The following is a 20855-nucleotide window of genomic DNA, read 5'->3' as shown; positions in this document are numbered from 1 at the left end:
ACGATACAAGGGGATGAGCACTAGACCGGAAAAACCCAGTTCTTTGGGTGGTAATTGTGTTTTAGAAGAGGTTTAGCACAATGCTTCTCTTACACTGTCACTACAACACCAACAGATGCCAGATGTATTGAAAGAAGAAAAACACAAGCAGTTCCCCAGTGAACACAAATGCACATCCTAGAATTAATTTCAGTTCTGACACTGTCTACCTGGAGACAGTGGAAATTCCACAGGTCACACTCCCACAAGACTGGGTCCTGCCACTGCAGATGTTATTCACAAGTCCCAGGTTATGCCCTATACTCCTCATTCACCAGCCATAAATTAGGGGCTCCCATGCTCTCCTTTTCTTTAATTTGATTAATTTGCCAGAGCATCTCACAGAAATCAGAGATATACTTAATGCTTACCCATTTATTATAAATGATATTACAAAGGACACGAATGAATAGCCCCATAGAAAAGATGCATAGAGCAGAGTGTGGCAAGTGGGGCAGAGCTTCCATGCCCTTTCTGGGCACAGTATCCTCCAGGTACCTCCCTGTGTTCAACTACCCCAAAGCTTTCCAAACCCTGTAGTCCAGGGATTTTGTTTTTGTTTCTGTTTTTGAGAAAATATCTTAGTATGTTGTCCAGGCTGGTCTCAAACTTTGGACTCAAGTGGTCTTTCCTCTTTAGCCTCCCAAGTGCAAGGACTGTAGGCACACATCACCAGGCCTGTCTTAGTTCAAGAATGTTTGAACTGGTTTTTACCACATAGGCATGATCCATCATTAACTCCATCTCTAGCTTTCTACCCATCAGAAAGGCTGAAAGTTTAAAGCTTTTAATTGTGGCTTGGTCTTTCTGTTGACCAGCCTCCCTCTATCTAGGAACCTACCAAGCATTGCCTGGGGCTGGGAGTGTAGCTCTTTGGTAGAATACTTGCCTAGCACTCAAGACCCTGTGTTCAATCCCCTGAACCAAAAACCAAGAAAAATGTGCCGCCTTAGAACAAAACATGTTGCTCTCACCAAGGAAATCCCAAGGAATTAGATAGCTGCTCGGTGTCAGGAACAGGGTCAGAGACTAAACATTAGAACAATAGATGGACGTAGGGAATTGGGAATTGCAAGTATGTTAGCTCTGTTTTAAGAACTGATGATAGAGACCAAATTTATCTTTTTAATAATATCACAATGATGCATCATGGCAAATAGTTAACTGTTAATTCAATCACATTTCCTCCCTTGTGGACAGAAACTTCAGGTATCTTTCTACCAGGTTGGGGGCTGGAGGAGCTCTCCTAAATAATAAACAAAGAAGCAAATAAATAAATAAATAAATATTAGCCTGTGTTTTTGGATCCTTCCTATTCCTTCCTTTAATGCTCTGAATTTGGTCCTTTCATTGCAACTCAGCAATTTTATCTTCATTCAGAGAGGAAAAAGCAAGAAGATTAAATATGTCAATTAACTTAATTCCCCTTCACCATCCCCCCAAAGATTCTCTAGTTTCTAAAAGGTGACAACAAATAAAAATATGTTGGAACACAGATTTTAGCATTCTGTCTCATCATCCCTAAGCCTCAGCCGTCTGCTTTTTCAAATTCATTCAGAAAATATCTTATTGTGCACCTGCCATGTAGCAGGCACTATGTTAACAGGGTTGATTGGTTCTGTGGTGCTGATACTGGTTCTTACAGAGCTCACAACCCAGTGATTGGATAGCATCAACCTCAGGAGCTGTCATGGGGAGGAATAAGAGAAAATATATCACAATCTCGGGCACACAGTAATACCTGAATTCTTTTAGCTAATAGTATTCATAAAATATTTTTGTGTGAATTTGTGTACATCAGTTTTAGTTTGTTATACTAATACTTTCATCTCTGAAAGTATGTCCTAGAAGAAAGTTATCTTCTTATTCTTTAATAGCTTCATGCACTATTCTGAAGATTGAAAAAATAAATATACCAGATTCTTAAGCAGTTATAACCCATCTTTTTTGACCTTAGGTCAAGGATGACAGGGGAATAAATGTGGAAAAACAGTTCCTTGGTTTCTTGTCATTTCTCTTTGATAAGTAAGAAACTGGTTTATAGTACAATATCAAATCCAGTATGCTTGTTAGCTGAGAATAGGAAATTGATTTAATGATGAGAGCCAGGAAAGTTAAAAGCCAGTATTACTGTAGCTGTTTTTTGTTTTTTTTTTTTTTTTTTGGATATTGCAGTATAGTAGATTGTTGAAAAACATTGCATTCTGTAGGAAACATTTGCAAATGGGCTTTTAGATCATACTTACTGGATTTCTAGGATAGGGCAAATCTTGTATTTCCTGACCCACCCCAAATGCATTTATTTTTGTGGTCTCTCTCTAAAATTCAAGTTTTCAAGTAAAATTCTACCAACCACTTGTATTATTTCTCATTATTACTTTTTTTGACATTTTCATATTATTTCTTTGTTCACTGCCTGCTTTTACTTTATAGTTGATCCTATTTGCTTAAGACCCTAAATGAGGTTAAGATGTAGAAGGGGAAAAAATGTTCAGACACTCCATGGCTTCTTTTAAGTCAGACACTGCCTCTCTGCCAGTCCCTGCGTGTGACTGATTCTTGTCAGGACACTTGCCAGCAGTTTTGTCGCAGTGGGATTGCATTGTTACAATGGAAGAGCATCGCTGAGTTTGGTCGATCAATGGCCCAGTTTATGTATAAAAGAAATTTTACATTAAGCCTCCAGAAGACGCTGTGATTAAATCTCAGCTTCTTTACCCTTTACTTCCATGCTAGTGTGGGGTTAGTGAATTAATTTCAAAAGGCATTAGCATATAATTACCATGTAGATGGGAATGAGACCTACCCTAGAGTATTGGCTTTCCCTGAGCAATTAGTCCCCTAAAAGACACAGGCCTGGGCATGGAGCTGTCACGTGAATATCGGATTTATTTATAGTCTGCCCTACAGTGCAAGTGTGGGAAGAGAGAGCTGATAGTGCTGTGCAGGGAATTGGAGTGATTTGTCAGGTTACAGCAGCAGCCTGGAGGAACAGAGTGGGTGGCACGAGAAGTGTGCAGTTGATGAGGCTGGTGTGTGGAGCTGGGCCCCTCTGGCTCCTGAGACCTCCAAGATAAGAGGAAGCGCAAGGATTGCTCCCTTTGTAACTGTACCTGCAGTAGAGCCTAAACTGAGTCTCATCATTCTGTATGTGTATAATATGGTATTAAGAACCTTGGAATGGCTGAGGTTGTGGCTCAGTGGTAGAGCACTTGCCTCGATTGTGTAAGGCACTGGGTCAATTCTTAGCACCTCACAAAAATAAATAAATGAAGATATTCTGTCCATCTAAACAAAAGAACCTTGGAAAAGCATGGATGCTTGCTATGCTTACCAGGGGATAAAGACAGAACCACAGGTAAATTCAGATTGTAATTGTCTCAGGATATTAATTTGATAAGAGAAAAAGCTAAAATCATAAAAGTTAAAGGACTGACCCAGGTATTTGCCACTGCTTCAAGGCAGAACTCCTACCTTAGTGCCAACAGCTTGTCCTTCATTCTCTGATGCCAGTGAGTTAATTCTGAAATATCTTGAAAGACTTAGATGTGATTTGGAAGTATGGTACAATAGTAAATAAGTCACTAGATTTTGTGCATCCATGGATACAGTTACTTGGAATTTACAATCAAAAGCTTGTCATTTAGATTGACTCTTTTAGGGCAGGGGATGTAGCTCAGAGGTAGAGCACTTGTCTAACATGCATATGGCCATAGGGTTCCATTCCCAGCAAGCGGGTGAATTAGGTTTTAATAGTATACCTGGATGTAAGTTTATAAAGTATGATTTTTTTTTTTTTTGCATGTGTATGTGTGTGTGCAGTACCAGGGATTGAACCTACGGTGTTCTACAACTGAACCACATTCCTTAGTCCTTTTTATTTTTTGATATAGGTGTCCTGTAAGTTGCCCAGGCTATCCTTGAACTTGTGATCCTCCTGCCTCAGCCTCCTAAGTCACTGGGATTAATGGCTCATCTTAAAATTTAATGCCACTTTAATTTTGTTAAAAGAATAGTGCAGCTGGTGAAATTATACCTATCTCTTAAGAACCAAAGAGAAAAATGATCATTTTTTTAAACTTGCCCTTGTACAGTACAAGAAATTTTGTGAACTTAATGATTAAAGCACTTTCCCCTTCATTTTCATGCTGGAGTTGGGCAGGACTTTGTTTTCAGGCTACAGAAGCTGTTATGTAAAACCTAATTCATATTGGGCAGCCTCCTTCTCTTCTGTTTCCTGCTGTGAAGTTTTTTAGCTCTATTTTTGCTTTTTTTTTGTTTCTGGCCCTGGCTTGTTAGGGCAAGACCTAGTTAAACTTCATGTGTTTATGTCACTGAAATACTTAAGCCAAAAATCTGTATTCTTACTGTTCTTTTGAAGGAATGACAATCATTTAATTTTTATTTCTGCCATCTTTGTTATTGCTCTCACAAAAGCTTTATTTGGGGGCTGGGGATGTGGCTCAGTGGTAGAGCACTTGCTAGCATGTGTGAGTCCTGAGTTCAAGACCCTATACCAAAAAAAAAAAAAAAAAAAAGCTTTATGTGGGATCTCTCCAGTGAGCCAAGTTATTTTTAAATCCCAGAAAGAAAGTGAAAATGAAGGTTATTGAAGAAAATGAGATTACAGGGGGAAACGGAAAGGTAGGGGTGAGGTGAGCTGGGAAGAAATGTGCCATTGGAAGGACTGGTTTTAGCAATGTGTCTCTGAAGAACTGGTGCCTGCAGTTCTTCCTCACCTCTTGCATGGTGGCTTAGGACGGTTCTCCAGGCAACTATCCCCATTCTGTCCAGCATCTTTCCTTCTGTCTCCCAGTCCTTCCCATTGCTATTGTAATGACTGTATGGAAATGTAGGCTGGAAAACTATGCATTATTTCAAAGAGTGTTCTTAATATCAGCTGCAACATGTAATTTATTTCTGTATTTTGCTTTATTTGCACAAAAGAAATTTCCACCTCACTAACAGTGCTGTGGTCCACCCTTGTCCAAATGAGATATATTCCAAGACCCCCAATGCCTGAAATTGTAGATAGTGTTGAACCTCATATAGACTGTTTTTCCCCTGTATGTGCATACATATGGTAATTTGGAACACTGAGAGATTAACAACAACAATAATAAAATAGAACAATTATAACAATATACTATAATACTCTATTATCCTATATTAAGAAAAATTCTTCATATCTTCTGTTGTGCATGTCTTACGCTTTGGGGTCACTATTAAGTAAGATAAGGTTGCTTGAACACAAGAACAGTTGATCTGGCAACTGAGACAGCTACCAGTTGAACAACAGGCAGGAGGATAGACACACTGCATTTGATTCCCCTCCTGGGAGAGATGGAGTGAGATGGTGTGATACTACTCATCATGCTACTCAGAATGGTGCACAATTTAAAACTTACGAACTGTTTATTTCTGGAATTTTTCAACACATGTTTTCAAACTGCACTTAGCCACAGGCAACTTGAAACCCATGAATATGAAACTGTGGCTATGAGGAGCTGCTGTATATGAGAGTCTGTTTTCCCCACCAGATCTAGCAAACCCTGGATAACATTAGACCCCATCCAACCTGATAGGTGCTGGTTTTTTTTTTTTAATTGAAGAAAATTATTCATACATATGCCATACATATTCACTTGAGAAAGTATGAAAATAGTATTATTCTCTGGTCAGTTTTTAGTGTTGGTACTTGTATTGAGGTTTTCTCTGCTAACAGTTACAACACATGAAATGAGAATTGCTGTGTGCTAGTGAACATGGGAAGTCCACATGAGTGTCCTTGGCTGTTCCAGGAGGCAGGTCAGGTGTGCCCCTGATCAGTTATTCTGATCTGAAGATTTGGGTATTTAAGGCGTTAAGATAATTGCCTAGGTTGTTCATGGAGTTTTTCATCAGTATATCTGAAACCATTAAATATAATGATAATGATCATAAAGCACTGTTTCTGAAAACACCAAATGAATAATGCCTGGAAGGAGAATTTTGTGATATTGCTATTGTGGTTGAAGATGTGAAATTCAGAGCACACAGATGTGTTCTCACTGCCTGCAGTGCCTCCTTTAAAAAGCTCAAGATGTTTGAAGTACATAACTCTTCAGTAATACAAATTTTCTTTGCTCTGATAAATTTGAAGAGGTCTTGAGCTACATGCACACAGCAGAGATTTCTGTGAAAAAGGAAGATGTTAATGATGTTATTGGATCAGATTCTTGCTATCCAATTTTTGGCTAAACCCTGTTCTAAGAAGCAAGTTTTGTCTAGTCCCAATGAAAATAATGGCCAAAGAGTATTACCTCAAAATAAACCTCCCCATTGGAGCTACTGCTGACACCCATTATCTCCAATGATGCTATGGAAGAAATTGGGGATTAGGATGACAGTTTTTCCAATGATACAGTAGAAGGCACCCCCTCCCCACCCCAGGTCAGGAGTCCAGGTCATCTACAACTATGCTTAGGGTTCAGGAAGTGGTTTTGAAAGAGCTGGGAAGTGAGGATGTTCAAAAAGTAAATTGCTGCCGGGCATGGTGGTGCTTGACCAAGGACATTGGGCAAATATGAAACCAAGTTCTGAAAATGCAGAATGATGTCAGATTTGTATTTGGTTTGTTAATTTTTTATGGCACTGTTTTTCACTGTGTTGTGATAGTTGCTTTGCTGAGGTGCCTTTTCATCCGTTCTCTTTACCCTGTATCTATCTCAAAGTCTGCAATCACATGTACCAAAGCTGAGTGAACCCACCAGGATACTGGTGGTCCTGGTACTGAGTTTATAGGTCCTTCTTTGGGGGACATTAGTCACTTTGCACCAATAGGGATTTGTAAAGTAGACCTGTGGTAGGAGGAATAAAACCACTCCCAAAGATAAGATTTTTACATGTGCACTGATGCTAAGATTTGCTAGATCAAAATAATTCTTAATTGGTTTTGAAGTTGGATTTGTATTTAGCATTCTTCCTTACTCCCTCCTTTCTTTTCTTCCTTCTGTTTCTAAGGATTGAACCCAGGGACTCACCCATGCTAAGCACTTGCTCTACCACTGAACTACATACCATAACCCCAAGGCAACAGGAAATTAACAGTAGGCAACTACATTATTTGTTCAAGTGAACCAACCTGTAGTAATTCAGGCAAGTTCTACAGAAACACTAAAAATCAAAGCAATATATAAACCTATTTCTCCATTCACTTTTTTAAAGTTAATATTTTTCTACTTATGGCAGTGGTCTAGGATTCAAAAGAGTATCTTACTATTTTTCCAGTGCAGCAAATACATCTTTAGAAAGAAATGAGTTACATATTACTATTAATCTGCCATTGGAAAATATTTCAATTTAGAGCCAAGCATGATGGTACATGCCTGTAATCCCAGTGGCTCAGGAGGCTGAGGCAGAAAGATCACAAATTCAAAGCCAGCCTCAGCAACTTAGCAAGGCCCTAAGCAACTTAGTGAGACCCTGTCTCAAAGTAAAACATTAAAAAGGGCTAGGGATGTAACTCAGTGGTAAAGTGCCCTGGGTTCAACGCCTGGTATAAAAAAAAAAAAAAAAAAAAAAAAAAAAAAAAAAAAAAAAAAAAAAAAAAAGGAAGAAGAAGAGAAAATAGAAAATATTTCAATTTAATTGTGTTTGAATGTTTGAGAAAAAAGAAATCTCCCATGCTTAAGCCTTTTAAATGAATATGATCCTTTGGGAATGTTGTCCTGAACAAGCAATAGATTAAATCAAAGTTGTGGCAAATCTCATCTTAGCACTGTATCTGTTATATTTAGTGTCCTTAAAGCCTGCTATTTTGTCCAAAGTACTAAGAACTTGCTCCTTGATGTATATTAATTTTTTCTTTTTTGAGAAAAAAAATGTGATAAATTCTCCAAAATTCTTTGCTCATTATTGTGGAACTATGTTTTCCTGTGAGTGTTGGTCACCTTCCCTGTTCCACCCCTTGCCTTGGTAACCCTTTCCTCCTCCCAAAACTGAAGCAGTGATTTGGAAAGAGAGTGTCTTCATCATGGGACTCCTAGCCCAGCTTTTGGGGAAGAAAAAATATTCTGAAAGTCTGCGAAGTCTTTATTTATACATTAGTCTACTTCTCTGTGCCTGCCCAAAAAGCTGCACTGAGGTATCTGTGTTTCCTGGAAAGAGACAAGTTTCACACCTGCATTCGTCTCACCTGCTTATCCCCAACCTAGTGCCACTCACCTCCTTCCACGCCTGCTAACCCGCTGTCCTGCTGTCTGCTCTGAGAAGAGATGGCTGCTGCTTGCTTTACGCCACATCCACCATATGGCAATGCAATTATTTGTTTCCAGGGCAATGCAATTATTTGTTTCCAGGATTTGTGTCACTTGTTATGGTCCCAGCCCTCAAGCACCTGGTACTCTATCTGACTCAATAAAGTCATTATTACAAAGTAGCTTTCAGAAAATCTGTTATCTGTTCAGTATATGGCAGCTATCATGATGACAGCAACAGAAATTCCTGTATTTTTATCAAGTGTGCAGTGACTGTTGAATAAGGGAGCAAATACAAGGTACACAACATGACTATTACACTTTTTTGGAATATTTCTTGTTCTGGGGTTTCTATTTTGTGAGCCTTATAAGTTGGAATTAATATTTCATAGGATTATAAATGAGTTACTTAGCCTATGGCTTCTTTTTTTCACCCCAGATAAATACCCTCAAGGAATGTTTTTTATTATTAACAAGCTAGGCTTCTAGACTTAAAGAGAACTGGCTATAAATTCTGGCTCAATATGTGTTACATTGGTCAAATTCCTTGAACTTACTAAGCCCCAATTTCTCCATGTATAAAGATGTAATAAAGCACTCCTCTGCTGATTAGTGAGATAAATGAAGTAGTATATTTAAGGTGTACATGTACATGTGCAGGTGTGTAGTATGTGTGCCTTGTATATTGCTTATTAAATGGTGTAATTATAATTGTAAGAAATTGGTATTGAACTGTGGAAATCCCACCATCAGAGATACTGGCTTTGACCTAGTAAAGGCAGTCACAAGCTTCCTTTACATCCACACAGGAACTTTTATGACAATCATGTGACTAATAAGTAGGTCACATGATATTCATTACTTTTTTCACCCCAAAGTGTTGTTTTTGCAGCAACCCATCCAGAGATATAGCACCCCCCTCACTTCCTTTTAATGGAATGATGTTCCATTTGTTGACATTTGACCATGAATACAACAAGCTTTTTGTTGAAGAAATGTAAGTTTTTTCCCCTATTAAAAGTATAACTATGATAGACATTTTGATGTCTTGAATTTTTAATATTTTAGGATAAATCTTTAGTAGTATAATTAATTAGATTAAAAGTTAATATGTGAGATTATTCTTCATCTTAAGCACTTAGGATTTGTTTGGGTTTTCCTGCATGTGTGTTTTATTTAATAAAAGAGACAAAGACAAAATTAAACTATATATTTTAATGTCTTAAATTGTGAAATTCAGGATATTTGGAAGTAGGGAAAAGGACTCAACATCATTATCAGCAATTTAAGTAATGTGAATTTCAACTCAGCTTCTAATAATTATCACTTTTCATAGTAAAGCCCTTTGCTTTGAAAAAAAGCACCAGCAGGGTTATTATTGAGTGTAATAAATTATGACATGATGTTCAAACCTCAGGCAGATCTGTTACTTGAACTAAATTTTAATTTTTGTATAATTAATATTTTCAACCCTAGCTCAATTAACTTTTACTTCCAACTTGATATGTCTTTTAAATAGATTTAATTGAGCTGCTTTTCAGCATAAATTTATATTCATGTTCAGTTGAACTATGGAAAATTAAGAGTATTTTAAAACTATCTCTTCGTAATATTTTTTGAATAATTAATTTTATTGAAACAAATCTCATTAAAGACCTTTAAAGTGAAAATTTATGTAGTATTAGAAAAGGATTTTCAGCATTTACTTTGCTGAATCTTTGCTGGATTAACCCTCATTCTACTTCCAACACAAACTGAAATATTTCAGTTAAGTCTCCCATATTTGATATATAGGGACTTACCTTATAACAGGCCTTTGCTCTCTTTCCCTCCACAGTAGCAGAAACCAAGCCACAAGGGCCAAAATTAAGTGCAATGAAAACCTGTTTTATACAAGTTTTGCAAATATAGGTGTATCTCATTTTGGGTTGTGGACCTCGTTATCCAAAGCTGTTATAATTTACTCACTGAATTGAAAATTTAGAACCTGCAAAAAAGTGAACTAACTTACCCATAAGATGAAAGCTTATCACCTTTCTGGGACCAGGGATCATGGAGCTGAGACAAAAGTTACTATCTATCTGGAAGTCTCAGAAGGCCCTCTTTGACAGTAATCAGAAGAGAAAGTCCAAAAGAAAAGAAATCCAGTATCTAGGTGAAAAGCACAGAAAGCCCCTTTGGACAGAGAGCCTTTTTCCTTTTTCTTCTTCTTTTACCTTAAGGATGCTAAGGATAATTTCTGAATATCTGAGAGATAAGTTATGTCACTTAGATATATAAATTAATTTTCAGAATTAGAAAGGGCCTCAAGAGCTGTATCAGTGGAGACTTTTCAATTGTAAGGAACAGAAATTAGTTCAAATGGCTGTATAAGTCAACTTGGGCTTCTGTAACAAATGTCAGGCACTGGACAGCTTAAACAACAGATATTTATTTCTTACAGTTTGGGAGGCTAGAAGCCCAAGAACAAGATGCTGGTCAGTTTGTTTCCTGGTGAAGCCCCTTCCTAGTTTGCAAATGGGCTCCTTGTGTCTCCTCTTATAAGGATCCTATTCCAATTCATTAAGGTTCCAATTTGATTAGAGAATAATATTAAAGATAAGGACACGTCTCAACAGTGCTTTTATTCTTCCCTTATATCATTGACTCACCTTTAAAAGGAAAATACTTTGGGAAAGGCACTTAGCTTCTCTTTCTCTGTTTACTTGAAATAAGTGGAACTTAATGATGTTTGCTCATTGTCTAGATAATCTGAATTGTCACTAAGATTATGAAGGGACAGGGGCAGTATTTGCCCCCAAATGAAATATTTTAATTGTTTTCCTTTGGCTTGGGTCAGAAAAAGCCATAAGGATGCTCAATCTGTATATATACATGTAGTGGGAAAAAAATGTCAAGAGGTTAAATAATTGTTCAGGGGGTAGTCTGTTCATCAGAAGAGAAAAACACAGCCCGCAAGACTCCATGCCACATTTGGGCCTTTAGAAAGCCTCCCAGTCAGCCACTGGACATTTCCTCTACTGGTGTTGACCTCTTGATCTCAGAAGCCCAGGGCCTAAAATGGGACCTGTCTGGCACCTTCTGTTACTGATCAAAGTTTATAGGCATGTTATGAAGATGGCCTCAAAAAATCATCTGATTTTTTTTTCTTTTGAAGTGTGCCTTACAGCCATATGACCTTGGTGTGCCCTAGGATTATAATCTTTTAAGCTCATCACTAAATTACCTTGGCAAATTGCTCAGCTTTTCTGTTTCAATTTCATAATTTAGTTAAAGTAAATAATACCCTGGCTGGTCTGAGATTTAAAATGAGATACTACCCATTGAAGAGTCTGGCAGTGTTGTGCCCCAGTAAGCCCTCATTGATTATCTTTAACCTGAAAGACTATGGGGGGAGGTGTAGAGGACTTTGTTTTTTGCCTATGCTGTGCTTAGAAGATCACCGACATCTGTTGTTTAAATAGTGCCCTCAGAAAACAGCAGTTTCTTAGTAATCAGAGGCAGTCTAAAGTTAATTGTGCACAAAATGAATCATTCTTTCTAATTGCTTACTGAATTTTCTCTGGAGTACTTTCATTTAGGAAGGAGGGAATATAAAAACTGCTTATGTAGTTGGAAGCCATCTACCTTTAATTTCAATACAAAAACAAAAAGGAAAGCTGCCTCTCCTAAAACTCAGAGTTGCTCATGTGTCATTTTTAAGGCCAGAATGAGGCTTTGTCTTGGATATTCTTTACCCAGAGATTTAATCCATAAGGGCACGTTTCTTTCTGTCTTGAGTTTCTTGCTCTGTTCCCAGTTTCCCACTGCACAGCAGCTTCCCAGAGCCTCTGAGCACTGGCAGGGAGCAGCCCTGTTCACAGTAGCTGGCACTGGCAGAAACAGCAGCAGCGAAGGCCTTCCTCCTGCCAGAGCCTCTGAGCATTTGCAAATAACACCATGAAAGGCAGAACTGTGCGTTCACTCTTAAGTAAATTAAAATTAACGAACTGCTTTCTTCACTTGGGATATTATTTTTCCCTCTTAAGATTATAGTACCATATAGTCTATTCTGTCAAAATGGAGGTTCATGGCTAAAAAGTAGGAATGGCTGTGAACCTGAAACAGTGTGAGATATATATAAAATGCTCAAGCTTTTTGCTGATCAAAACCAATTTTTTAAAACTTCAATCGTTTTGAAGGCTGGAGCCCATGTCAAAGGAAGCATACTGGCAGTTGATTAAGCGCCACTTTCACGCAGGGCTCTGCAGTTCGTCATATCCTCACTGAGCACCACTGTGTACAAGCTGTTCATACCAATCTAGGAAATACCAAGAGGTACATGCCAATTTCTGCCCTCAGGAGCTTAGCTCAACTCAATAAATGTTGTGTACATGCACTGATGCTTTTCCATGTTCTGCCGGCATTTAAGCACAATAAGAAATTTTCTTAAGCCTAGTGTCATGGAGTTCAAAAGCAGGCTTAAATAGGTTTGGTTTAGAAAAGGCTCACTTGATGCAGAGGCCAGGCACAAAGGAGAAAACATTCGCAAACAGTTATCTGAGTGCAGGCTTTGAATCAGGTTTGTCCCACATATCATCTCATTTACAAATATGATTTAATGACTCTTGTTTGTAGTTCTTTGTAAGTTAATGACGTTGGAAAATATGATTAGCAAAAAACATGATCAGACTAGACATACTATCCTGGAACCTGGTTTTGCTGCTTAATACATTTTGGACGTTTCCTATGTCATTAAGTATGCTTTTTCACATTACTTTTAATGACTACATTATTTCTCCAGCCATTTCCCTTAGTTAAATAACTAAGTTAGGTAAGAAGATATATATAAATTGGGTGTGTAGCACAATGGTAGAGTACATGCTTAGCATTTTCAAGGCCCAGGGCTCAATCTCCAGCATCCCTTATAAAAAGATATAGATTGATATAAAGATATCTGTCTGCATATATGTGTGTGTGTGGGTGTGTGTATAATGCATATACATATAATTTATATAAAATTAGGTTTTACATATAACATGCTATTTTGGGACCTGGTTTGCACACCACACACATGCACACACACAAACTAATTATATAAAAATTACACCATGAAAATAGAAAATATTTGTAGAAAATATGTAATCTGGAGAGTGGACACATTTCTAAATGCATGATATTATAACTAAAAACAGATGAATGGTTTTGAACACAAAAAAGAATTATTGGGTATTAAGAACACTATAAATAAAATGCAAAAGCATTGCCCTTTCTAATTCTCAAAACAGTTCTGTGAAGTAGGTACTTAAATTCCTTTTAGAGGGGAGAAAACTGAGTCCCAAAGAAATGACATTGTGAAAAAACAGATTCCTGTGAGATCGAGAGCTTGGTGAAGCAGGAGGCCTGATAGATAGCATGTAGAATGAAGAGGTAACTCAAGCTGGTCACCACAACAGCCCTGGGTGTGAAGCCTGGCTCAGCCTCTTTGGGCAAGGTGATGGAAAAGCTTCTTTCAAGACAGTTACAAACATTATACTTTCATTCCAGCTTTTGAAGTGCTCACTTATATCTGCTCTCTCATTTTAACTGTTGTGACAAAAAAGATACTTCTGTATCTTCAAAGGTTTGTCAGGTGTATTTTCAAATACAAAATTTCAGAGACATCAAGGGCAGACAAAGTAGGTTCTAATTACTAAAGTCTTCGATACCTTTTTATTAGCCCTTGTAGAGTATATTGTACTATGTTTTAAAAACTAGAAATTATCAAGGTCACAGTTAATAAGGTTACTATAATAGTATACTATTATTAATTGCTCATTAGAGAGAGATAAAGCCAAAATGTAAGAGCAATTATTAATTCAATGAAATAAAATAAGAGAATGATTATAGCTATCCTCACAGTCTATCAGTGGGAGCATCTAGAATGGAAAACTTTATATCTCATGATTTTAGATTATATGTAGGTGAAAGCAATCAAGTTTAAAAATTCCTCATCTTGGACATGAACAGATGGCTCATTGATTGTCTACTGTAAAATATTTCTATGCATTTGATCTACAATTTGACTTAAAACGGGAATACATATTTATCTCCTCGGGGGTAGCAAAATTTATTCTGTGTAATAACCTTGACACATTTACAGAATCACGTTTAATGGGTCCTCCAGAGCTCTGGTGAATACTACAGTTTAGTCTGTTTTCTGCATTTTTTAGGAATCTGGAAAGCTGTAGGAAATGAAATACCTATCATAAAGTTTTTGCATTGAGCTCAACTACTGTTCTCTTAAAGTTTAGTGAAACAATCAAGAATTTATGTTCTTTTTAACTGTAGTCAAAATTGAACTTATGAGATTCTTATGGCTGCTTAGAATTAGTGTTTGTACTACAAAGAATAAAGATTTTTAGCCTTATTCAGACCTACATATAATCCTTGAAAACTAATAGTCTTGGGATGGGAGTGTGGCTTGATGGTGTTTGTACAAGTACATTTTTTTCTCTCAAACAGATAAATAATCAGATCCTCTATGGAAGAAGTCACCAAAATGCATCTGCCATTATTAAGACTGCCCCATCCAAGGTCAAACTTGTTTTCATCAGGTAAGATATAGATAGGTCTGGTTTTCTAAAATCTATAGTCTCTTCTAAAGATGTTTTTATTGGTGTAATATTATTTTATTTTTGGTTTGTGTAAGAAAATCGCTGTCTTTTCTAAAAATATCTTTTCCTTTTCTGTCACATTATGAAAAGTACAGTTGTTTTAAACTATGGGTTTTTTCTTGTTTGATTGTTTTGTTTTATTTTGTTTTACCTGATAGAATTGGGAGTTGAGGTTAGTATTTATGTTTCCATTATTAAAAATTCTTACCTTACTAGATTTGGTTACTGTGTATATAAATATAATGGAGCCCTCTAATTTCTCCTGGTACCATCTATAGACTCACTAACGTCTTCATCAGAGAATCAGCAGGAAACAACCCAGGAAAGTTTGGGGAGCTTATTAAGAGTGCTGGTGAGAGATCCAGAGTGAGGAGATGTCAACTCTGGTTTGTGTTTGGGGGTCCGCAATTATCCAATCTGACCTCCTACCTGACTGAGCCCTTGTGGTGTAAATGAATCAGAGTAGCCATTATTGCCACATCAGCAGTAGAATGAGGTTCTTTAATTCTCTGTTATTTGGATGAAATGATAAGTAAATCTGAATTGTTTTTAGGTGATGTAACTAGCCCTATTCATTAATGTCGCCCTCTAGACCTTGGTTATCATCTGTAAAGTGGGGAATAGCAAAGCCCTACCTCTTTCAAAAAGTTTAAATGTCAACACAATGTTGAACATATAGTAATATTAGCTGCTATTTTATAATTTGTCTTGTTCTTCCCTTTCTCATTAGTTGCCAGTGATAAGATCTGTCCAATCACAGGGAACCCTGGGATTAGAGGGTACTTTTGTTCCCAGGATTGAAATATTCCTTCCCATGTCGATTTTCAGCCTTACCTGGACTTGCTACTTTTCTCCTGAAACAGTCCTGCTCTGGAGTCCTTGTCTCCTACCTAGTGGTCCTTTCTGACTTCCTAATTTTCTACCTTACTAACGAGGGAGGAAACGTCAAGTATGGTGGCACACGCCTGTAATCCCAGCAGCTTGAGAGGCTGAGGCAGGAAGATCAAGAGCTCAAAGCCAGCCTCAGCATCTTAGTGAGGCCTTAAGAAACTCAGCAAGACCCTGTTTCTAAATAATTTTTTTTTTTAAAAAAAGGGGGGTGGGGGCCGGGGAAGTTGCTCAGTGGTTAAGTGTGCCCTTGGGTTTAAATCCCTGTTTAAAAAAAAAAATAAAGCGGGAGAGCTTTCTTCCTTCTCATGTGCCCTTGTATGTTCAGGCTACCCCTTCAGGCTTGCTCACCTTGATGTGCTCTATTGTCACCTTCTCCATTTTTGGTTCCCTTGTTCCTCTTGTCAGGGGTTGAATGAGAATTAGATGATGAAAGCCTAAACAGTTTTGAAGAAAATTCAGCCATACTAGATGTTGTCTGCAAGAGAGGTCCACACAAGTAATGGATCTAGATGTGAGGATGTCATCTAAAGCTGTGTGAGGACTGCGTGAGAAGGTGTGTGAGGCACTGCTGTGGTCTGGATGTGGTTTGAGTGTTCCCTCAGGGATCGTGGTTGGAAGCTTGGACCCCAGTGTGGATATGTTAAAAGGAAGGGGGACCTGGAAAAGGTGAGGCCTAGTGGAAATTGATAGGTCACTGGGGACCCCACCCTCAGGAGGAGTTAAGGTGGTTCTCAAGGGACTCTGTGGTAGTTCTCTTGAAAGCAAATCATAGAATAAGCCTGGGCTGGGGGTATAGCTCAGTGGTACATTATGTGCCAGGCATACACAAGGTCTGGTTTCAACCCCAAGCACTGCAAAAGGAAAAAAGGAAAAATGAAAAAAATGAAGGAAGAAGACGTATCCTACCTCCCCATGTGATCTCTCCTTCTCTTACACACTCCCACTGTGATGCAATCTGTCACGAAGCTTTTGTCAGAGCCGCCAGAATAATGCTGTTTGGACTTTCAGCCTCCAAAACTGAGAGCTAAACAAGCCTCTTTTCTTTATGAGTTTCCCATTCTTAGATATTTTATTGTGGCAATGGAAAATGGACTAAGATACGTTTCTAACAATGTCACACTATAGGGTTTAGTACTGAGTGGTGGCTGCTGCTGCAAGTGTTGCTGTTGACATTACTGCTACCTCTTCAGCATCTGTGAGGTCTTTATTCCCAGTTCTGGGCTATCCTATTTTAATAGAGAAAAAAAAATTGAATCAGATCCAGAGGAAATAATGTAATAAAATGCAGTATTTAGGAAAGAGAACCCCTTTCCTTCCATGAAGAAAGCTTAAATGATTTGAAATTATATAGAATACAGAAGAGAAAGCTGAGTAGAATTTTAATCAACACAATAAAGCCCCATTGATTTAGTGTCAGATTTCAATTTCAGTTGTTCAGAACAGAGCAGAATCAGTCAAGAAAATAATTTGCTGAGTAAATTGACGGTGCCTGTAAGATTGAGGGTGCTGCTAAATACTTATTTATTGAAGTGATTTTCAGCGATTTAGAAATATCCATGTACATTCAAAATACTTAATTATGAAATATATTAGTTCATTCTGGCTGCAATGACAAATGCCATAAACTGTGTCTTTTAAACAACAGAAATTTATTTCTCAAAGTTAGGAATGCTGGGAAGTCTGAGATCAAGGTGCTGGCAGACCTGGTTTTTGCTGAGGGCCCCGCTTCCTGTCTTATTGAAGGTGTCTTCTGCTGGGTCTTCTTCATGTGGCAGGCGGGGTTCCCTGAGGCCCCTTTTACAAGGGAACTAATCCCTTTCCTGAGGGCTGCACCTCTTTCCTCATATTTTCATGTTGGGGATTAGGTGTCAACATATGAACTTGGAGGAAAACACAAGCATTCAGCACATTTCTTACAAAGTCATTCAATTATTTTTTTTGTTCTTTTTTTTTATTGGTTGTTCAAAACATTACATAGTTCTTGATATATCATATTTCACACTTTGATTCAAGTGGGTTATGAACTCCCATTTTTACCCCGTATACAGATTGCAGAGTCACATCAGTTACACTTCCACTGATTTACATATTGACATACTCATGTCTGTTGTATTCAGCTGCCTTTCCTATCCTCTACTATCCCCCCTCCCCTCCCCTCCCCTCCCCTCTTCTCTCTCTACCCCCTCTACTGTAATTCATTTCTCCCCCTTGTATTATTTTTCCCTTTCCCCTCACTTCCTCTTGTATGTAATTTTGTATAACCCTAAGGGTCTCCTTCCATTTCCAAGCAATTTCCCTTCTCTCTCCCTGTCCCTCCCACCTCTCATCCCTGTTTAATGTTATTCATCTTCTCATGCTCTTCTTCCCTACTCTGTTCTTAGTTACTCTCCTTATATCAAAGAAGACATTTGGCATTTGTTTTTTAGGGATTGGCTAGCTTCACTTAGCATAATCTGCTCTAATGCCATCCATTTCCCTCCAAATTCTATAATTTTGTCATTTCTTAATGCAGAGTAATACTCCATTGTGTATAAATGCCACCTTTTTTTTATCCATTCGTCTATTGAAGGGCATCTAGGTTGCTTCCACAGTCTTGCTATTGTGAATTGTACTGCTATGAACATCGATGTATCAGTGCCCCTGTAGCATGCTGTTTTTAGGTCTTTAGGGAATAGACCGAGAAGGGGAATAGCTGGGTCAAATGGTGGTTCCATTCCCAGCTTTCCAAGAAATCTCCATACTGCTTTCCAAATTGGTTGCACCAATTTGCAGTCCCACCAACAATGTACAGGTGTACCCTTTTCCCCACATCCTCGCCAGCACTTGTTGTTGTTGGACTTCATAATGGCTGCCAATCTTACTGGAGTGAGATGATATCTTAGGGTGGTTTTGATTTGCATTTCTCTGACTGCTAGAGATGGTGAGCATTTTTTCATGTACTTGTTGATTGATTGTATGTCCTCCTCTGAGAAGTGTCTGTTTAGGTCCTTGGCCCATTTGTTGATTGGGTTATTTGTTATCTTATTGTCTAATTTTTTGAGTTCTTTATATACTCTGGATATTAGGGCTCTATCTGAAGTGTGAGGAGTAAAGATTTGTTCCCATGATGTAGGCTCCCTATTTACCTCTCTTATTGTTTCTTTTGCTGAGAAAAAACTTTTTAGTTTGAGCAAGTCCCATTTGTTGATTCTAGATATTAATTCTTGTGCTATGGGTGTCCAAACCCTCTGAAATGGAAATGAGGACAACCACTCCATTCACAATATCCTCAAAAACAATAAAATACTTGGGAATCAACCTAACAAAAGAGGTAAAAGACTTATACAATGAAAACTACAGAACCCTAAAGAGAGAAATTGAAGAAGATCTTAGAAGATGGAAAAATATACCCTGTTCATGGATAGGCAGAACTAACATCATCAAAATGGCGATATTACCAAAAGTTCTCTATAGGTTTAATGCAATGCCAATCAAAATCCCAATGGCATTTCTTGTAGAAATAGAGAAAGCAATCATGAAATTCATATGGAAAAATAAAAGACCCAGAATAGCAAAAACAAAGTCATTCAATTATAATGCCTGCAAATAATGAACATTCAGAAAACTATTGAAAAAATTTCCTTTTTAGCTCCAACAAAACAATTGTAGATTGTCTATTTCCAAAAGCAACAATCATAGTTTAGTTACTGTTATTATAATTGTACAGATTTAAATATATACATTTATTTACTTATTTATTGAACTCAGTATTCAACAAAATTCTTCAGGACTCAGTCCCTCTTCCTATTATTGTACCAAATTCACTAAGTTTGGAAGATCTTTATGTATTCTTTTATAGAAAGAAAAAAGACATAGGAGTGATTCTGAGAAATCAATTGTCATATCCACTTTGTGACCATGAGTTTAAATTGAACCAGGAGAGACGTACACACAATTGATAGCTTTTTGTTGAGTAGATGTGTATCTGATAATTTGTGTGCCAAAATTTAATTAATGCTTAAGTTGCCATAAAGGAGGAACTGTTCTTCTGACAACTCTTTTTTCCTTAAAGAGACAGCTTTCTTTCCTAAAGCCTGGCTGAATTAAAAGACTTCGTGATTGAAAGAAGAAACCCTGGATTCATTCTATCTGGACTTGAATCCCAGCTCTATAGAACCCCAGCTAAGGAAGCGTGGTCAATTTCCTGACTCCTTAGTATGGGTCTGATATAGCCATCTCATAAACTCTTAAATGTATTAGTTCATATAAATTACTAGTCCACATGGACTCAACAATGTTTGCCACTATGGTGATGATTATGATTATGGCAACAAAAGGTGAGAAAAGAAAGAGGAAGGAAGGAAGAGAAACCAGAAAAAAAGGAAGGAGGATAAGGAAAAAAAAAAAAGAATCATTGTCTCTTATGTATTTTTCCACTCTGTTTACTTTTGTAACTCCATAGTGTTGAATATTTTTTAAGTGAATCACATTCATAAAGAAAAACCTAATTAACACAAAGGAATCCCCATATCTATTATAAAATATAATCTATTATAAAATATAATAGATTTTACCTGGGTGAGTAATATCAAATAGTGTCAGAATTTGAGGCACTTAATGCAAAGAATAAAATATTTTATTGTTCCTCAAGTCTGCATATAACTAATGGAGTAATAATAGTAGATTTGCATCCTCTTTATATGTAGTGACCTTTATGGATACTCTGGGGACACATGGTAGATTTCTGTCCTATTTATACATTGGGACCTGTATTAACCAATAGGGTTAAAATGATAAATTTGCATCCTGTTATACTTGGTGGCCTGCATATTCAGATTGTTTGTCTAGCTCATTATGTACCTAGATACGTACCTTTTCACCTCTGCCTTATATGTTACCACTTTCCAACTATTGTTATAAAAACCCCAATTTTGCCTATTTTGAAACCAAATCCAGAAACAAGTAAAAATTGATTTTTTAACAAGTTTCAGGAGCTAGACACTTGAATCATCTTGGCACCACAAATGGGATTATAATTATGAACTCTGTGTCACTTGTACTGTGTTACAAGGTT

General features: G+C 37.5%; 1 protein-coding gene across 6 annotated transcripts in view; it reads left to right on the top strand.

The window, feature by feature from the left end:
* The window catches only part of PATJ (PATJ crumbs cell polarity complex component), a 346985-nt gene that overhangs the window by 205363 nt on the left and 120767 nt on the right, over positions 1-20855 (top strand). For all 6 annotated transcript variants that reach the window (XM_081306348.1, XM_081306345.1, XM_081306347.1 and 3 more), the window contains one exon: positions 14760-14851. In XM_081306348.1, the coding sequence (XP_081162474.1) occupies positions 14760-14851 (92 nt within the window). The remainder of the gene's footprint in view (positions 1-14759; positions 14852-20855) is intronic.

The sequence above is a fragment of the Spermophilus citellus genome (assembly GCF_964194105.1).
Source record: "Spermophilus citellus genome assembly, chromosome: 9".
In the NCBI taxonomy this organism is placed as follows: domain Eukaryota; kingdom Metazoa; phylum Chordata; class Mammalia; order Rodentia; family Sciuridae; genus Spermophilus; species Spermophilus citellus.
The sequence above is the reverse complement of the archived record's forward strand: the minus strand, read 5'-3'. Positions and strand labels throughout refer to the sequence as shown.